This window comes from Pygocentrus nattereri, chromosome 16 (genome assembly GCF_015220715.1).
Source record: "Pygocentrus nattereri isolate fPygNat1 chromosome 16, fPygNat1.pri, whole genome shotgun sequence".
In the NCBI taxonomy this organism is placed as follows: Eukaryota; Metazoa; Chordata; class Actinopteri; order Characiformes; family Serrasalmidae; genus Pygocentrus; species Pygocentrus nattereri.
This window is the reverse complement of record NC_051226.1, coordinates 18,504,286-18,524,641: the sequence shown is the minus strand read 5'-3', so window position 1 is coordinate 18,524,641 and position 20,356 is coordinate 18,504,286. Positions and strand designations below refer to the sequence as shown.

Below are 20,356 nucleotides of genomic sequence, written 5' to 3'. Positions count from 1 at the left end.
ATCAGTTTCTTTTTATGAGTAGTCAGTATTCAGTTGTTGGGTTGGGCTGCACACTGCATCTGTTCTTCCTTCCTCTGGTGTTTGGAGAAACACAGCCACTCCTCCATAATGGTGCTCCTCTCAGGAGGAGGAGCTACTGAAGCACAACAGAGCATCTCCTAGAAACAACAAAGCACGCAAAGAGGAAAAGTACAATCTGACATTTTATTCAGAGGCTACAGGACATGCAGCACACACACACACACACACACACACACACACACACATACAAAGCAAATGTAGCAATGTAGATGAGTTTTCTCTAATATACCAGTTCCAGGAAAGAATTTAAGCACCTTTGGAGTCACACTATAACTGTTATTATTTAAATGTTATTATTATTTTCATTGTTAGTTTTCATTTTTTAGGCCATTCATAATGAGGTGTTCTGTCACAGTCCACATTTCTTAGCAGCAACATATCAATTTCCTGTCGTTGCAGTGTGGTTTCCTGTGGAAATGAGAGCAAAAAGGAGCTTTTGACAGCATGTAATAGTCAAAACGATGACAAGTAGTATGAGATATTTTACCATTTGGTCACTTGTGCTTTTGCAGATAGTTTTGAAAGGGGTGCTGTATGAAATCTCAAGCACCCCCCCCCCCATATATATATATATATATATATATATATATACACAGATAGCGCCCTGCTGCCGGTGATGGCACTAAGACAGTGGGTCCAAAAGTCTGAGCCTGCTTATTCCTAAAAAAAAAAAAGAAAAAGAAGTAAAATGAAGAACGAATTTTCTTTGTAGGTCACTGTTCAAATTTAGGCACATTTATAACATTAACCATGTTCAGGCTTCTGTCCAGAAAGTTCAGATTTTTAAAAATCTCTTTTTCCTTCTGATGAACTTCGGGTTCAGACTCTCAGGTGGATTTGATCTACTGTTCACTTTTGTCACTCTTGGTGATCAGTGTTAGATTGAGTGCACACAAAGCAAATTTTGAAATTTATTTAAATATTTTAAACTTTTCAGCCATTTGAAAATGAAACAAATGCTTTAAATCTAAGAATAATGGAAAATATAAGCAATTTTGCTAGTGATCTCAGACATTTGGACCCCATTGTATGTATAAATGTAACTTTACGTATTTACTTACTTTATTTAAACTTTGTAAACTTCATTCTGAACCTATGCTGGACCTCCTTTTTTAGTTACTGAGAGATCTTTACAGTGTAGAGACAGACAGACTGACTGACAGACGGAAGGCTGTCCGGTAGGAGTGGCTGTAGCTCAGTGTTGATAACCTGTTGGAAGGTGAGGAGAGGAGAGAGAAGAAGAGCCTCCCATTACAGTTTACAGACTAGTCTGCTCCCCTCCCCCCTCCGCGAACAACATGGCGAACTGAGCTGAGTACACCTGCGCTGCTTTCTGCACTCTTCAACTTTTCTGTAGCTTGATGTAACTTTTCTAATGGTCTAAATCATTCGTGGTAATCGACCCGCTTCTGATATCGGTGTGCGCTTTTGGGGCTGTTCTGTCGTCTCGATGAAACCTTTACCGGAACCATGTAGCGAGCATCAGAAGAAGAGCTCGGACTCTGCTGCCCGCGGGGAGATGCCGAGTGTGGAGGCGAAAGCTGCACCTGGAAACACGGAGCTCAGCGCGGAGGTGAGCCGGAGAGCCAAAACGGCCAGTTCTCTAGACAAAGTGGTCTTTTAAAGCTTTTTTGTGGGTTTTAATATTGAAGGGAGGAAATTAAAAAAGCTAAGCGCCCATAATCGGGCGTGTTTGGATGGCTGACTGGTTACTGAGGTAACTCAACCTGTTTGACCTCATTCTTTGGAAAGTAATCGTTAAATATAGGCTCACGGTTTTTTTAATAAAACTGGCATTCAAGCTCTACCAGTAGGATGGAGGACAAATAAGACTGCAGGGTGTTATACGAAAGAAAACACGCAGAAGTTACCCAACCACATTACAATCATGGTTATCCAAGCTATGGCTGTATAATTGTAAACCAAATTGAAAATTCTGGATTCAAAATTATGTTGGCTTCTCCTTTCTAGACTTGTCTCATGTTAAAGGCTCCCAAACTCTGAGTTTTGTGAACATTGTTTACATATGATTTATAGTCCATTAATTCTTTAAAGTAGTTTTCTTAAGTTGCCTCTAGGCCCCATATTAACACCATTACAAACCATATCTGGGTTTCTGATTCCCCTTTATACTAATATAGCTTCACAACATGACTCTCAAAGTGTGCCTGTTGTTTCTTGCACCTTGATCCTACCATTTCCTTCAGAGTAAATGAAGAGCCTTTTTTTTGTTCTGACATTACAGAGATAGCAGATATGTGTGGTATCTGTGTAGTAGTTCTGACAAGTTACTCTTGCTAGTCATTGTGTGCAGAACCATCATAATTAGCATGTGGCAACCAGAATGACTTCCCTTTCATTAGAGAGCTGAACCAAATACAGCATGCACTGGTTCCCCTTTTAGTTTTCTAATGTAGAGGATCGCTCCTAATTTACGTAAAGAGAAGTGATTTCAAGCCATTTGGCAATACTGTTGGAACTGGTGTTCAGTTGCCATCTTTACTGTGGGGAAATAGATGCCTAGTGATCAATTTACTATTGTACATAAGATATCTCAAACAGGCCACAATTTACACAATTTTCACAATTTCCTGTTAATTATACAGAAAATGAAATTCTAAAGATTTTCAAAATTTCCAAGTAATTAAATTATTAAGATTTACATTTACAAAGTCATTCAGAGAGGTTTAATATGAAAAGTTCTAAAGAAACTTACCAAGTCAGAATTGTTCATGTGTTGGTGATAGGAATCAGAGTTTAAAGCCTCTAAAAGCTGTATCACAAAATGAAATGGTAACAAATGAAATGCCTGATGCCTGAAACATTTGTTTTATGATTCGAGATAAAGTTTTGGCCTAAAACATATTTTCAAGAGCTAATTCTTGGTGGAAGTATCCCAGTTTATGTTTTCAGTTTTACCACTATTTTAATGTTATCAGCAAAATGGCTTGCTCATATTTGTATTGTAGAAATCACAAACCCTGGTTCCTATCACCACCACTGTAAAGAAATTTGAGGCAGTAATTTTTTCTCTAATGCATTTCACATCAAACCACTCTGATTGATTCTTATCTCATCTTATCTAATAAAGTGATTAATAAACCTTGAGGCACTTTCAGAAGAAGTCATACCATAGCCTTCTCATCTTAGAGTGTTCTTAGGCTGGTGTTATGTTACACAACTGGGGAACAACCAACTACACTGGGAATTGATTCCCAGTTGTCCCAGCTAAACTTTGGTCACCAAATCCATTAGATCAAATGGTGGTGAAATTTGAGATTTCAGGATGAACTGTTGTAGACAGAGATTTTGTTGTAGAGACTGTTGATACATGTCTGAATGAACTTAATTTTCTCTCATTGGTAGAGTCCAGCACAGCTGAATGGCTTCACTGTACCTCCGAGTGTGACTGGTGCTGCCTCGCAGACTCAGTCTCACTCTCCCTCTCACGCCCCTCCACTGAACATCCAGCCTCCCAGAGAGCAGTGGGGTGGCAAGTATGAGTTTCTGCTCTCCTGTCTTGGCTACTGTGTCGGCCTGGGAAACGTCTGGAGATTTCCTTACCTCTGCTACCGGAATGGTGGAGGTGAGTTTTCAACAGCGGAGCTGAGTAGATAAGGAGGATTAATTTGATAATTTGCCTGATAAGTATATAGATTTTTAAAAGGAAAGCACAAAAAGTCTGCACCCTGTACCCATAAGTTGATGGTTAAGACGCTTATATATGGTGTACTGTCTGGCATAAAATCAAATATTGCAGCTTCTCTTAAACTAAAGGTGCTTGTTTTCACAACTTTGGTTTGTCAGTGTCAATGTAAATATGCAAATGAGCCTTCAATACATCACAAAAAAAAAATCATTGTCTGCTGTGATCATCATGAAAAGTGTTCCAGTTGAGAATCAGATCGAAATTACACAGGCCATCTTTAGCCTGGTTACATCAAGGTGTTAGCAAGAGACTGCAAACATATAGTAGTTTATTGCAATTGTAATATGTAGCAATATAATGTACACTAATATGATATTTTATTCTTATCATGCCATCATATGACAAAAGCACACAATTTGGTTCTGCCAGGTGGGGTAACACCCATAGATCATGGTATTTGCATTTGGATGGTTGTGAGTAGTCCAGAAAAAGCTGTGGTTAAGGTATGCTTTGTGAAGTTGAAATTTACAGTACTGCACTAACATAGGTTTTTCAATGGTGAAGTTATATAGTGATTATTACTGTAAAACAAGTATCTGTCTACTTCAGATTGTTCTTCTTATTCAAATGTGAAAACAAATTTGCAACTGTGAGTTAACATAACACAAGACAGAGTTAATGTGCATTACAAATACCTCATTGTATGTTCTGAATCATTCACCTGATATCTCGGGTGCTACAAGCTGAACCAGGTTCGAAACTATAGTAGCACAGTGACAGCCTCTGGCATCTGTAAGCAGATACCAAAACTACAGTCAGCTGCTCACACACATACGCAACCAGTCCCGCCCTGTGTCGTGTTAGCTCTATAATCCTTTCAGTGCAAGCTCGGACAGCCTTCAGTCACCCCTGGGTGTGGTTCACACATGAGTGTCTCAGATGTAATGGAATTGTCTCTACTGCTTAGATTGGTATGTGTTCATCTGTTTCATCTGCATGGTTGACATTTGCACTGATGTTTTACTTCCACTTGTTTATTGTACAGTGCAGTACCAGCAAGGAACTAGTGGAAAAAACATCACTCCTACACACTTCCAACATAAAGCACTGATGCTATATTAAAATCATGACAGAGTGCATCGTTTCCTCATTCATAATCTGCAGTGTTTATAAATACTTCCCTACAACAGTGCATTGTAACATAGGACTTGCCACTTGCATTTGGTGTTATATTGTTTTTTTAAAAAGTACTTTTTCTATGCTACAATGTGGTATACAGTTCAGTACTCTAACTTCTTAGGCTTTCGGGTTCATTTGTTAATATATTGTTGGTGTATTAAATTTTGTATGCTAATTACATGGGCATTAGACACATTTATTAGTATATGTAAAACAGACAGGTGAATACTTTTATTGTAATAGACATGTCCTATGCTCCTAGAAACAATCAACATAAGTTTACCCACTTGTTTACATTTTATACACAGTGTGAACAATAGTAGCCTATATTGTATGTCATCATCTTTGTTTAACGTCACTTCAGAACTTGTTGTGCTTAGCCAAATTTGTTGATAAGCATTTTGCTAGTGCTCTTACTTGTGAAAACAGCATGTCTTTTTAACAGTTTAGTAATGTTTCTCTTTAACTTTTATAAGACAATATCTGAACTGCCACCTGCACTCTTCTGAAGAAGAGTGTGACACCAGGCCTACATCATATTCTGAAGTTTTCCAGTTGTTGTCACTGAAAAGGGCTACTAAACAGACTAACTAAACAAACTGGAATTAACATAAAACAAACAGAATGAAAGCCAGCAAACACTGCAAAATGATTTACAGACTGGCTGAAACAAAAGAACTTTCAGGTTAATCTAGCAAATATTGAAAAGCTGAGCTGAATGTGAAATTGTGGCAGTTCTGTTTCGCAAAAGGGTACTACTTTTTTGGCAGGAGGCCTGTAACAATTTGAATATTTTTTGTGTTCAGTCCAATAAACATTGGGTGTTTAGTTAATTTTTTATAGTGTCATATTGGTATAAAGTATTTTAAATACAATATCAAAGTCGAAATTCTGGTATTGTGAAAACCCGCCTGTTCTGTTAAGGTTATCTCTTTAGAGACCTTGCAGAACGTGTAGGTGACCTGTACATCTCTAATGTTACTTTACACTCCCTCTGAACCAGCCATTTCCTGTATGAAAATGTTTTTATGCACTGCAGGTGTATTTCTCATCCCGTACTTCATCATGCTGTTCTTCACGGGCATGCCCCTCTTCCTTATGGAGCTCAGCTTGGGCCAGTATGGCGCCGCAGGCCCCATTACCGTTTGGAAATGCTGTCCACTGCTTAAAGGTACCTGCACACTGGAATGCAGTTTGTGAAAGAATAGAGGCGACTGGTGGTCACTGTTCGTGAATGAACAATTATATAATTTCATTTGATATTTTATATATTATTTATTTACTTACATTGCATCACAAGTCTCTAGGTCCATCTGGGGTTTTCTGTATATAGTAGTTCTCTTTTTTGATTACTTATTTGTATTATCAAGTCTATATAAAGCAATAAGACTTTAGTGCCTGTGTATTAAGATTATTGTTAGGCCCTATACTAAACTTCGCTTTGATAAAAGGTGTGTACAGGGTAATAAATTCAGAGTAATAAAATACAGCAATTCAATGACTAAATTAATTTATTAGTAGTAAAGCAATCCTTCCACCAAGTGATATAGTTCGTTAACAGTAGACAGTGGTTGCTAAATGAAATGATAACTCAAACAACATCATATGTATGTATCTTACAGTATTCTAAAGGAGTTTGCATGTGATTCAGCCAATCAGATTTTAGAAATTTAACCATTTGTTGTATAATTATTTTAATTTACAATTAATGTAGTATATAAACCCCACCTGTGACCTCAGTTGGTAAACTGAAACAAGACCTTTAAGAGCGAATGTGGATGTCACTCGTTATGTTCTTTCTATGCATTCTGCAGGGATTGGCATAGGGATGCTGTGTGTATCTACACTGGTGTGCCTCTATTATAATGTCATCATTGCTTGGACCTTTTATTACCTTGGTAATTCCTTCCAGAGCCCACTGCCATGGTCCTGTGATGCTAGTGCTAATGCTAAGTTCTGTGTAAGTATTTTATAGCTGCTAATCACAAAGCAGGTTTGCATCTCAGCTGTAATGTTGGCCACTATGACCTAAATGTTGTAAAATCATTGCGTGTAAATGATCTTGTAAATAAATTAATTGCTCATCTCACACTGTGAAGTCACTTACAGTCTGAGTTAATACTACTCTAGGTTATATTTGAGGAATTGAACATTAGAGACATGTATGGAAGGAACCGTCCCTCTCTTAGGGTTATGATAGTCTTTAGCCCTGGTTTAGCGTTTAGCATAGCAGCCTGCTAGCTGGGCTAGTGTATCCTGCAGTGCTCCTCTGTCAGTCAGCTGAATCACACAGCAGCGGGGTCTTGTAGTCTGTTGCTTCATCCAGGCCAAAAAAACCCCACTGAAAACAGTTGTTACTGGCAGCATCAACAACTGTAATATGTTACTGAACTCCAGCAGAGTCTGATGCTCTGAGATGTGTGAGTGTATGGGAAGCATGAGACAAACGGCTCAAAAAATTTGGATGTGAAACAGCATTCAACCGTTTTTGGCCGAGCCAGATAAGCTGCTGCATGCTTACATGTACACACCATAGGTTTATCTAAATGTTGGTTTTGTTTTAAACTGTTTTGAACAAGAAACATTTTAAAATTACTTCAGTCATTAAATATGGTTCTAATTAGTAATTTTACAATAGTAAATACTAATTCTATGTAGCTTTTCTTAAGCATCTAAAAGAGTTTTACACACATGTATATACAATCCAATGAATACAGAACACAACTAAAATATTTAAAGTAGATCGGTGTAATTATCAGGACTTTTAGGATAGAAAGATATTTGAGGATCAGGTACCAGAAGGAAAAAAGTGTAATCTCTACTTGTTTTTTTAATACTACTCTCTTTACTCATTCACAGAATACAACCAATACCACAATCTCTTTGAGTCCATCTGAGGAATTCTGGAAGTAAGCATTCTCTGGTTTATTGCTATGATTTATTTGAAGGGTTGCAATTCAAAATGCTGTATATCAATTTAACAATTTTGGACATAATACATTTTTCATAACAAGAATTTCTGTAATAAAGATGATATTAATCATTATGTAGCATTGATATTTCTTGTATGTGTAAAGCCCACTCCCAACAAAAGAAGAAAATTCCTGAAAGTGGTCTATAATGCATTTTGGAATGAAACCCTTCATTTGTAGTCGAACTCAAAAGAAACTGTCTGACTTAACATGCCCTCCATGCTATGAAAGAAAAAGGCAGATTTACTAACATTTTGTAGTGTCACAAACTCACAAAACTGTTTTGGCATTTAAAAGGGACAGTCATGATTCACCAAATTGCTGCAGTTGCTTCCTAGTGCCCATAAAATGATCAAACGGGCAGCTGCTGCTATTTTGCCTCATTGAACAGGCATTTACAGGAGCCTCATTCTCATATTGCAGAATACTGGGAAGAGATTATAATAATGAAACACATAGTCCAAGTTACCAAAGCTGATGATAAATATCGACTTGAAGGTTATGGGCACTATTTAATGCTTCTGAAGAGGTAGTCTTATTTTTGGTGCTAACGTGGCTGTTCTTGTTGCTAATGAATGCCCAGCCAGCAAAATGGAAGTCTAATAAAAGGAGAACTATTTTGCCTGTTGTTTTTTCCTTGTTTCTGGCAGTAGTGTGTCAAACTTTGACTTGTTTGACCTCTCAAACTTTTCAATTTTTGCAATAAAAAACACAATACCATTTTGCTCAAAGTGAAATGCAAGTGATGACAATCTCAAAAAAATGATACTGTGTTAAAGAATAGTAACTAATTATTTCAACAAGTCAGAATATCAAGAAAATCAGTTCTTTGTATATAGTAAGTCATTATTGTGTACTGCCTTAAACAAAGAGGAAAAAATACTTAATGTTAATAATTATGTGCCCAATAATATTTTTTCTCCATTCTGGTCACACCTACCATATGTTTATTAAGAAGTAAGTGCCTGTTCTTAGTAGATAACCTACTAAATAGGTTACCACACCAGCCCAAATTTTCTGTAGGCCGTCAGTAATTAGTGCCTTTAAAATTTTTGACCGTGTAGCTGTGGCAAAAATGGAAATTTATTTTCATATTTTTAAAATGTTAACATATTAACAACTTGAATTCTAAGATAAATTCTCACCAGAACATTTTCATAGTATGTGAAAGTGCTTGTAAGTGCATGTACATCAAATATATGTTTGGTTTGAAGCCTAGATGTAGCTTTGATACAAAGTGTCCTTTGATCAAAATGAAACAAGAATGCATCTGACACAGACCACCAGATGCTCTCATAAGCTGCTGAAGCCTAGCTGTAAATAATTGTGGTTGAGGTTCTTTGAAATGGGGTTCACAGGCATGCGTGTGTGTGTTTGTGTATGCGTTTTGCAGTGACCGAGTCTTGGGTGTGCGAAGTAGTAAGGGCCTGCATGACCCTGGGCCTGTGAGGTGGGAGCTTGCTCTGTGTTTGCTGGCAGCATGGGTCATCATTTTCCTTTGCATGCTGAAGGGCATTCGCAGCTCAGGCAAGGTAAGGAAATAACTAAATGAGGAAATACCATCAGTTGTTAAGATTTATCCAAATGAATTATCAGATTTTAAACCACAGTCCAATTTCTTCTTTTTTTTTCCACTGTCAGGTGGTGTATGTGACAGCCACCTTTCCCTACTTTGTACTGATAGTTCTGATCATCAGAGGGGCCACTTTGGAGGGCTCTCTCCAGGGTGTGGCCTTCTACCTCACTCCAGTCTGGGAGCGACTGGCTAATGCACAGGTATAAGCAACGTTGGCTATGTTTACATGCAAAGATTTTTGCCAATTCGAATGAATACATTCCAATTACAAATTAAGATTGAGGTGTTTATATGCTCACTCTGTCTGATGAAAATCTTTGTTTATATGCTCACTATTCGTAATTCGATCCAAAATGACGGGCATGTGTGGAGTACCATTTAGAGTAAACGTTAGCATGACGGTGAGCATCATGTGAGTTCCAGTCCGAGTGAGATAAGATTCAAGTTGGCACACTGGAGATTTTAATTACTTTAAAATTATGTCAGTCTCAGGAAAATGTTCTTCACATGTCCTTATTAAAGAAGGCTGAGAGGAAGATGTCGTGTTCTGAGACACTTAAGCTGGACGTCCGTCCCACCGCTGTCTTTTATAGCTTAGAGTATAAACTTTGTCTCCTCTGCAGACCAGTTTCTGCTTACTCCATGTTGAAACGTTATAAACTTTTGCCAGAGCCGGTATATGAGTTCTGTGCTTTTGATATAACGCGACGCACATGCACAAAACTTATTCACACATTCCGATTGGAATGTAATCGTATTCAGGCGTTTACATGGCTATTATTCTTCTATTTAACGGATTATTTACAGGATTACCCACCTCGTTCAATCCGATAGAATTTGTGTTCCTAATGGCCTCAATCTGACTAGACTATTCCGATTGAAGTGTTTACATGGACGTATTCTATTACGATTGAGCTATTATTTGGATTATTAATGGATTATTAGGCTGCTTGTAAACATGGCTACTGCCAGTCTTTCACCTCTCTTTTTTATTTTGTGTTGACACCTTAATTGTTTGTTGAGCTTTCCTCTTAAAATCTGCGCAGATGTGTGATACTGTGTGATTGGGCTTGTGTAGGTGTGGAACGATGCTGCATCACAGATCTTTTACTCACTGGGCATTGGAGTAGGAGGACTTCTGTCAATGGCTTCCTACAATAAATTTGACAATAATGTCATCAGGTTAGTTTGTAATTGTAATTTTGTCTATTTTTCCATTTTTGTCCTTTGTTTCTTCTACTGCTTCTCAGAGTTCTATAAAGACAAGTTTAGGATCTAAATTGTAATTTCTCTGTTCTAGGGATACGCTGGTGATCACCATTGGAAACTGTACCACCAGCTTCTTTGCAGGCTTTGCAATATTCTCCATCTTAGGTCACATGGCCTGGAGGAAGGGTGTGCCTGTAGAAAAAGTGGCAGACACAGGTAAATCCGGTCTAGCATGTCTACTTAAGTCAGCAGACACCACTTATTCCACTGAGGTAAACTGAAACATGGTGGCTGAATGCCATAAAATGAGGAGATTAATTAATTGTGTTTTTTTCTGCTCTATCAGGTCCAGGCTTAGCTTTTGTAGCATACCCAGAGGCCTTAGCTCTTTTGCCTGGTTCGGTTTTCTGGGCCATTCTGTTTTTCCTCATGTTGTTCATGCTGGGAGTGGACACACTGGTAAGAATCTTTAATCTAGACTTCTCCTTCTTTGGTCATTTACAAGTTTCTGCTGCTGTTAGCCAACAGGATGGTGAATGGTTTTACATTGTTAAATAATATCATGCAAGGTTTGTCTGCAAAATATCATGACAGTCTTGTTGACAGCAAATTTGTTGACCATATAAAGTGTGAAATTTCTTCATGCAGCCTGCTTTCAGAACCTGCCGTGTTCCTACATTTACCATACCACATAGTGATGCAACTTCCTGCTGTCGACATGTATATGCAACACATAGTCTGTGCTCTTACTCCATACTTCTGTCTCACACATTCTCTCTCTCTCTCTTTTTTTCTTTCTTTCTTTCTGTCTCTCTAGTTTGGTAACATGGAGGGTATTACCACAGCAGTGCTGGATGAGTTTCCTCAGCTGAGGGCCAATGTGAAACACAAGACTTTGTTTCTGGGCCTGCTCTGCTTTGGCTTCTACCTGATGGGCCTATTGCTGGTCACTGATGTGAGTTCTAGCTAACCTTTTTTGAGAGAAGTTTAGTTTGTTTGTGATGGTGGCATATATTGTGAGCTGCTGTACAACAAGGTATATTGTAACTAATGTGAAACATATTTTTGCTGTCATATCAAAAATACCAGATGCCCTTTACAATGTGTAAAAAATCGGAAGAACTTTTGATGCTTCCTATATTTTATTTTATTGCATATTTTTCCTGATGCTGTAAAGTAGCCTGTGCTAAAACGCTCAGTTTTATTGGGCAGAGCTACACAGCTGTAGGTTGAATAGGGGGATTTATGTAAAAGTATGTACATTATAGTACAGAAGCAGTAAATTAAAAACTCACTGTTTTTGTAAACAATTGTTTACATACTGCATCCAAATATTTTTATTTTCTTTTATTTGTGAGGAAAATTCAGTTTTCCATTATATGGGCCCTTTAAAATTAATACTTTTTCTTTCTCCTGTGAAACTATTTCAAGGGGAAAAAAGATTTTGTTACTACAGTGATAATATGTAACTTTAAAAAGGATACTGTAATTGTGTTTTAGATATTTTATTAGATTTGATGCTGCATTTTATGTATTTCTCTTCATTGTGTGTGTGTGTGTTTTCAAACAGGGAGGAATATACTGGTTCACCCTTATAGACTCATTCAGCACCAGCTTTGGACTCATCATTATCACTCTCTTCATGTGTCTGGGCATCTCATTCTTTTATGGTGTGCTCCCTACCAGCCTCTTTCCATCTTGTGCTCACATCACCATAGCAGCAGCTTTACCACCACTCATCGTGTTAATTCTGGATGAATGTCTGACCTTAGATTGCTCTAGTTTTGCCAAAACATTTTGGAAATATAACAAAGTTTAGGAGTCTCAGCCGAACAGCAGGCCTGGATCATCTAATGGGTTTTATGGCCTGAGCCACTAAGGGCCCCATGAGCCATTGTAAGAAAATCTAAACAGCTGTTTTGACTCTTGGTGGGAACTTTCCTAGAGGCACCACAAAAAAATTAGCTAATTTCACATTTTTCATTATGGATGATCATAAACCTGGTGCTCTCCACGTCTAGTTTATTTTATCTTTCAGTCAGTGCTTAGCAACCGCTACGCTATCTGCCATTATTTTGGTGAAGTTTTTAGGTTTTTTAGAGACCTGATACTTACAGCACATTAGAGGATATCCTTGTCCAAAACCAATTAAAAAGGTCAGAGGTAATTTTTTTATCACCCTTGTCGTGGTGATCTGTGACCTTGTATTGTCATGCATGAAGTCATTAGAGGTAAGGTATAATGTTAAATGAAAAAAAAAAAAGCCTGCCATGGCCGTATGCGTTAGTTCAGGATGTTAAATTTGCTACATTTTCAATTGTTCTGCTTATGGACCCAGGCTATATAGAGAAGTTTTGCACTGGAAATGTGCTCTTGTTCATGTGGCCGTGATCAGGCTATTGTTTTGCCTCAATGTGAAAATAAAATGCGTTCATAGCAGTGTTGTGGTGTTAGTATTCTACCACTGTGGTGCTGCATAACCCTCATGTAACCTGTTGGGGTGACAAAATTCCGTGACCTCCCAAAAAAGGTAGCTTTGTAGGGACCCACCAAACATTTGTAAGTGGATGAGACAGGTCTGAATAATACTCATACTTTATGTTGCAAAGTATTTACATGTGATTTGTTTACACAGGGGTGAACCAGTTCTGCCAGGACATAGTGGACATGATCTGTCACTGTCCACCATGGTGCACCAAAGTGCTGCTCTACTTCAAAGCGTGCTGGGTATTCTGCACACCATTCTTGTTACTGGTGAGCACAGTGTCTGTGGGTAGACTGATTCTTCAAAAACATGCTCACATTTATGCACATTTGATGCACATTTGTGTACTGTGAGCATTTGATGTCATCGTGTTACTGTGTACAAGGCTTTGATTGCTTTGGTCATGACCTTAGCTCTGTGCGATATGAAAGAAGCTTTGGTACAAACAGTTTACCTTCTGTGACATAAGGTTGTTATAAATAGTGTAGTTAAGAATTTGTTAACCCTTTCAAGTCTACACTTTTAGCAAAAGAGTACCAAAAAGGTTATGTGACTTGTAACAGTAAAAGAAGCCTTTTGGGTGCTATATAGAACCATTTTGTAAATTATTATTCACAGAACTACATACAGGTTTTCCATCATAGAAAAGAGTAAACATGTAAAGAGCTGTTTGTGCATTCATATGGTTCTTTGAGCTGTCATGGTTCATTATGCAACCATTGCCTTTAAAGAATCACTTTTTTAAGAGTGCAGGCTTATTATTAAGTTATTGATTAAGACTTATTGGTCTGTTACTAGACCCTGAGAGAGAAGCAGCTTAGAAGATGTGTGTGTGTATTATAACAATTATAATTATTATAGGTTTTATTATTTTTTGACCCTTGGTTTTCATGTTTAGTTTAGTTTCAGTTTTCAATATAAGACCACACTTTTAAGTTTTTGTTTTGTTTTTATTTTCTAAAAGAGTTTTAGTTTTTATTTAGTTTTAGTCTAGTTTTTAGTATTCATGTGAATATGATGTCAAAAACTGGTATATAATTTTATGATACTATATTGTAAGTTTTGAAATGCAAAAATGAGCACATCATTGTAGATCGTCATTCAAGCGAAAAAAAAACACTTTTTGGGACACTTTTTAGTTGTAGTTTGTGTTACAGCAGGCCTTAAAGTCTTGATTTGTCATGTTTGTAAAAATGTGATATGGGTTTACTTTAGTGTTTGAATGTTTTTTAAAGTGGTTCTTGTCTTAAATTTGTTTGCAAACATCAGCCTAGAAAAGCTCTCTAGGGGTCATTGTGTTTTTTGAACCAGAGTAGAACCTAGCATAAATAAATAAGTGCATCTGACTGAGACTAGAAATGAACACCAGGTCTGTGCTGTTTCCAGTGTTGTGAATAATTTATACTGTACCTGTGTACCTGTCTTCCTATCAGTGATTTCTCTTTGTGCATTTTTCTCCTATAGTTCATCCTGACCTACATCTTCATTGAGATGTACAGAACCTCTCTCCATTACGGCCTGTATGTGTTCCCACTGTGGGGCAAGGCGCTGGGAGTTTGCATGGGAACCATTTGCTGTCTGCAGATTCCTATCTGGGCCATTGTAGCTGTCTGTAAGGAGTCTGGTACGCTGAAAGATGTGAGTTGTTCAATGTTTGATGTTGTTGCAACCAAGAAAACTGGTTAATTAAGGTTTCCACATAGTACACTTCCATTTTTCTGCACAGTGATAATGAAATACAGAAAAGAGAGGCAGGAACCTGTTTAAAGTGTGTGATCTATTTATTTCCCCGTGTTTGCTGTCTCAGCGTTTTCAGAAAGCCATCCAACCACTCAACTCCTGGCGGGTAAACAACCTGAACAGCAGCACTCAGGAGCAGCGCGTGGAGCCAGAGAGAATAGACGGACCCTTCACTGTAAACCTCACCGAGGTGGACTTCACTGCTATGGCCTGGGAGAGCAGTGAAGCATGATAATGTGCTCTCCCTGTGTTATGAGAGCAAATTACAAGAGAAGATGACTCTCTGTTTTGCGGCCATGGGCAAAAGCTCACACTGCCTAATGATTACACTCTCAAAAATGATGTGTTAACTGACAGTACGCCTTTTGTGTTATCACTGTTTACACACATTTTATATCTGGCTAGAAGAATACAGCAGAATGCATTGACTGTAGAGCACATAAATACATTCTGAACACAATCGGCGTGCTAAATTACTAATTATTTGGACATAGAGACTGTGTTATCTGTAACACATCTGCTTTGAGAGTGTAGTAAAAATATGTACTCCATGCTATCTGCACTATTTGGTGTTTAGTGCCTAAACAGTGCCTGTTTTCTGTGCAGTAATCAGAGGACTTGCATATTTTAAAACTGGAAATAAGTGGGCAATTTCAGGTATTTGTTTTTCAGGAAGCTGAGTTACTAACAGCATTCCAGTCTACTGTTCTCAGAAAACCTGATTGTCAGTCATCTAGTGAAACAAGCCTTTCGCCCAACGCCAGCATAAGGAGAGCAGCTGAGGTCTTCCCCAATGGGGATTATTCAGAAAAGCAAAGTTATTGTTGAAATGGTCCTCCAACACATTATGCTGTATTATTTATGTTAATGTGTATTTTATGTTACTGAGTATCTTACTAGTTTTACCTTGAGCCTTCCGCTTCACCAGAACTGGGCCAAAGCATAAAAGTGTATGTGAGGGGAAACACAAACATTTATATTTATATTTAACCATCTATTACAGTGTCATTGTCTCAGTGGGTTAGCTCCCACAACAGGAAGACTGATTTTAAATTAATGATAGTTTTGTCTTGTATGACCTGTGGTTCAGAGACGAATGTCACCCAGAGATCCAGTGACTGTGGAATAAAGTTTTAGACCCATTCATCCATGGAAAAATGAACAGTGATCTGTTTTTTTGGCCAACAGCTCAGCATCTCTGTCTCTTATGGATTTACTGACTGACCTGTCCATTATAACGCTAGAGGACGTTCTAAATGAAAAGGGTGAGAGCAGAATTTGTAGAGGAGACTCAGAATTGTCCTCCTGGTTTGTCAAACGCTAGAGGGAACACCCCAGTGAGTCCAATATGAGTGTATAACATGGAGCACTCGAGCACAATCAGAATTTGTAAATGCTTCAACGTTTTTATGCAGAATTATGCAGTGATTTTCTGAACACAGGGCAGCATAAAACATTTCATGGCTGCTGCTGAATCTTTTTGATCGATTCTTTATATATGTGGTGCCTCGTGCACGTTCATAACGTCAGTGAGCGAGAATTTCACTGAGCTGCTCCGCTCGTCAACCATTCAGCATTCATTAGCAGTAACGCTAACCCATCACAGTAGTAAAGCTGGATTCCTACTGCCCAAAACCCATTTTATATAAAAAACAAACAAAAAAGGTCAGATATACGTTGCTTTTATAGAGAAATACATCCTCCTTTCTAAAATTAATAAAAGTTCCTGGACAATTGATTAGAAACCTGTTTGTTACCTCCATTATCCCCTATTCATTAAGGATTCGCTCGCGGGCGCCCTCTGGCGTTTTGCAGTCATGTTTTTATATAACGGGAGAAAAAGGAAGTGGCCAGGCTCCCCTTAAACTGGCTCTGGTAAAAAAAAAAAAAACGAAAATATTGAACGTTTCTAACATTTATTTGGGAACTTCTGTTAAATTTGAAAAGTAAAATGTATTACATAAAACAAATCACAGGAATTCCACCATTATCTTTCTGTTTCTACAGCAGAAATGTTTGGTGCTGTAAGACACTGGTGTTAGCATTACTGCTACTGAGTGCTGACTGTGGCTATCAGTGTTAAAATATCTCATGTTGCTGGGCTTTGAGAACAAGGGTGCATTTTACTGTATGAAAATGACAGAACACATGCAACCTCAACAGGAATCTAGCTATTTATTTTCGACTTTAGCTGGTATAGGGCTAATAAATTAATAATTAAACAAAGGGTGAAAGACTTCCACTGAAAGAAAGCTTTATTTATTTAGTCTTCTTCAGTTTTAGGAAGGACCGCCACTGCTATCGTAATAAAGGTCCCTTATTACCATTTAAATGCAAGTTAGATTGATTTACATAAAATATTTACTTCTTCTTCTTTCGGCTGCTTCCTTTAGGGGTCGTCACAGCGGATCATCTGCCTCCATCTTGCCCTATCCATTGCCTCCTCTACTTTCACACCAACCATCTCCATGTCCACCTTCACTACATCCATAAACCTTCTCTGAGGTCTACCTCTTCTCCTTCTACCCGGCAGCTCCATCTCCAACATTCTTTGCCCAATATATCCACTATTCCTCCTCAACACATGTCCAAACCATCTCAACATGGCCTCTCTGGCTTTATGTCCAAACTGCTCCACCTTCCCTGTCCCTCTGAACTGCTCATTTCTAATCTTGTCCAGCCTTGCCACTCCCAACGAAAATCTCAGCATCTTCATCTCCGCCACCTCCAGCTCAGCCTCCTGTCTTTTAGACAGAGCCACAGTCTCCAGACCATACATCATAGCAGGACGCACTACTGTCTTGTAAACCTTCCCTTTCACTCTTGCTGCTATCCTTCTGTCACATATCAGCCCTGACATCTGTCTCCACCCACTCCATCCTGCCTGCACCCTCTTCTTCACCTCTTTTCTACACTGTCCATTGCTCTGGATGGTTGACCCAAGATATTTGAAGTCATCCACCTTTACGACCTCTACTCCTTGCATCTTCACCTTTCCACCTGCCTCCCTCTCATTCACACACATGTATTCCGTCTTATCTCTACTGACCTTCATTCCTCTCCAGTGCAAACCTCCACCTCTCCAGATTCTCTTCCACCTGCTCTCTACTCTCACCACAGATTACAATGTCATCTGCAAACATCATGGTCCATGGAGCCTCCTGCCTGACCTCATCTGTCAACCTGCCCATCACCATTGCAAACAAGAAGGGGCTCAAAGCTGACCCCTGATGTAACTCTACCTTCACCTTGAAACCATTTGTCACTCCAACTGCACACCTCACCACTGTCTCACATATCCTCATAGAAGCTACACCTGACTTCCTCATACAGTACCACATTTCCTGTCTTGGCACCCTATCATATGCCTTGTCTAGATCCACATAGACACAATGTAGCTCCTTCTGACCTTCTCTGTACTTCTCTACCAACACTCTCAATGCAAAAATGGCATCTGTGGTACTCTTTCTGAGCATGAAACCAAACTGCTGCTCACTGATCTGGACCTCTCGCCTTAGCCTTGCTTCAACAACTCTTTCCCATACCTTCATGGTGTGGCTCATCAACTTTATACCTCTGTAGTTACTGCAGCTCTGCACATCACCCTTGTTCTTAAAAATGGGGAGCAGTATACTACTTCTCCACTCATCAGGCATCCTCTCACTCTCCAGGATTTTGTTAAACAACCTGGTTAAAAAGTCCACTGCCTTCTCTCCTAAACATCTGCATACCTCCACAGGAATGTCATCTGGACCAACTGCCTTTCCATTCTTCATCCTTTTTAAAGCTGCCCTCACTTCCACCTTACTAATTCTCTGCACATCCTGATCCACTATCTCTCCCCCCGTTGTCCTCCTCTCTCTCTCGTTTTCCTCATTCATTAGTTCTTCAAAGTACTCCTTCCATCTACTCAACACTCTCTGTTCACTCACTAGTACATTTCCCTCTCTATCCTTTATCAGCGTAACCTGCTGTACATCCTTTCCAGCTCTATCTCTCTGTATAGCCAAGCGATACAAGTCCTTTACTCCTTCTTTACTGTCCAGCCTCTCATACAGCTCATCATAGGCCTGAGTCTTTGCCTTTGCCACCATTCATTTTGCTATGCGACTAGCCTCACTGTACTCCTGCCTACTTCCTTCATCTCTCTGAGTATCCCACTTTTTCTTAGCTGCCTTCTTCTTCTGAATACTCTCCTGGACTTCCTCATTCCACCACCAACTTTCATTATCTTCTTTCCTCTGACCAGACGAAACACCCAACACATTCTTGCCAGTTTCTCTCACCACCTTAGCTGTAGTTTCCAAGTCCTCAGGTAGCTCCTCACTGCCCCCAAGGGCCTGTTGCAATTTTTCCCTGAACTGCCTGCAACCATCCTCCTCCTTCAGCTTCCACCATCTAATATTTGGCTCTGTCTTCACTCTCTTCCTCTTCTTTGTTTCTAATCTCATTCTACAGACAACCACCCTATGTTGCCTTGCTACACTTTCCCCTGGCACCACTTTACAATCTCCAATCTCCTTTAGGTGGCATGTCCTGCTAAGGATATAATCCACCTGTATGCACCTCCCTCCACTCTTGTGTCACCCTGTGTTCTTCCCTCTTCTGAAAATACGTGTTCACCACAGCCATTTCCATTCTCTTTGCAAAATCTACAGCCATCTGACCTTCCGCATTTCTGTCTTTCACACCATACATACCCAGCACCTCATACTCATACTCATCCCCTCTGTTTCCTTCACCAACATGTCCATTGAAGTCTGCACCAATCACCAATCTCTCCTCTCTAGGGACACCATCTACCACTTCATCCGTCTTACTCCAAAATTCATCTTTCTCCTCTAACTCACAACCAACCTGTGGTGCATATGAACTGACCACATTCAAAATCACACCATCATCCTCCAACTTCAGGCTCATGATCCTGTCTGACACTCTCTTTACATCCAGAACACCTTTCCCAAGCTGCTTCTTTAGGATTATCCCTACTCCATTTCTCTTCCTCTCTACAGATTGATAGAACAATTTGAATCCACCTCCAATGTTCCTGGCCTTGCTTCCTTTCCATCTGGTCTCCTGGACACACAGAATATCTACCTTCCTTCTCTCCATCATGTCTGCAAGCTCTCTGCCTTTACCAGCCATTGTCCCTACGTTCAGAGTCCCTACTCTAACCTCCACACTCCTGCCTTTCCTTCTCACTCGCTGCCGTCTAACCCGCCTTCCTCCTCTCCTCTCTGATGGTCTTCGACCTATAGTAGTCCAATTTCCACCGGCACCCTGCTGGTCAACAGCACCGGAGGCGGTCGTTGTTAACCCGGGCCTCAACCGATCCGGTATGGCAATCATATTTGTGATCCGCATGATAGTTTTGGCACAAGTTTTACGCCGGATGCCCTTCCTGACGCAACCCTCACCATTTATCCGGGCTTGGGACCGGCACCAGAAGTACACAAAGTACACCC

At 39.3% G+C, this 20,356-nt stretch overlaps 1 protein-coding gene across 1 annotated transcript; it reads left to right on the top strand.

Moving 5' to 3' along the window:
* Positions 1-1,307: 1,307 nt before the first annotated feature.
* Positions 1,308-16,053, top strand: slc6a7 (solute carrier family 6 member 7). Its single transcript, XM_017698655.2, has 15 exons — positions 1,308-1,654; positions 3,448-3,667; positions 5,949-6,080; positions 6,724-6,869; positions 7,769-7,818; positions 9,275-9,413; positions 9,523-9,657; positions 10,536-10,639; positions 10,758-10,882; positions 11,013-11,125; positions 11,484-11,621; positions 12,237-12,336; positions 13,302-13,420; positions 14,616-14,789; positions 14,959-16,053. Exons 1-15 carry the CDS (start codon positions 1,532-1,534, stop codon positions 15,121-15,123), a joined length of 1,983 nt encoding a protein of 660 aa, XP_017554144.1. The 5' UTR covers positions 1,308-1,531; the 3' UTR covers positions 15,124-16,053.
* Positions 16,054-20,356: the final 4,303 nt, after the last annotated feature.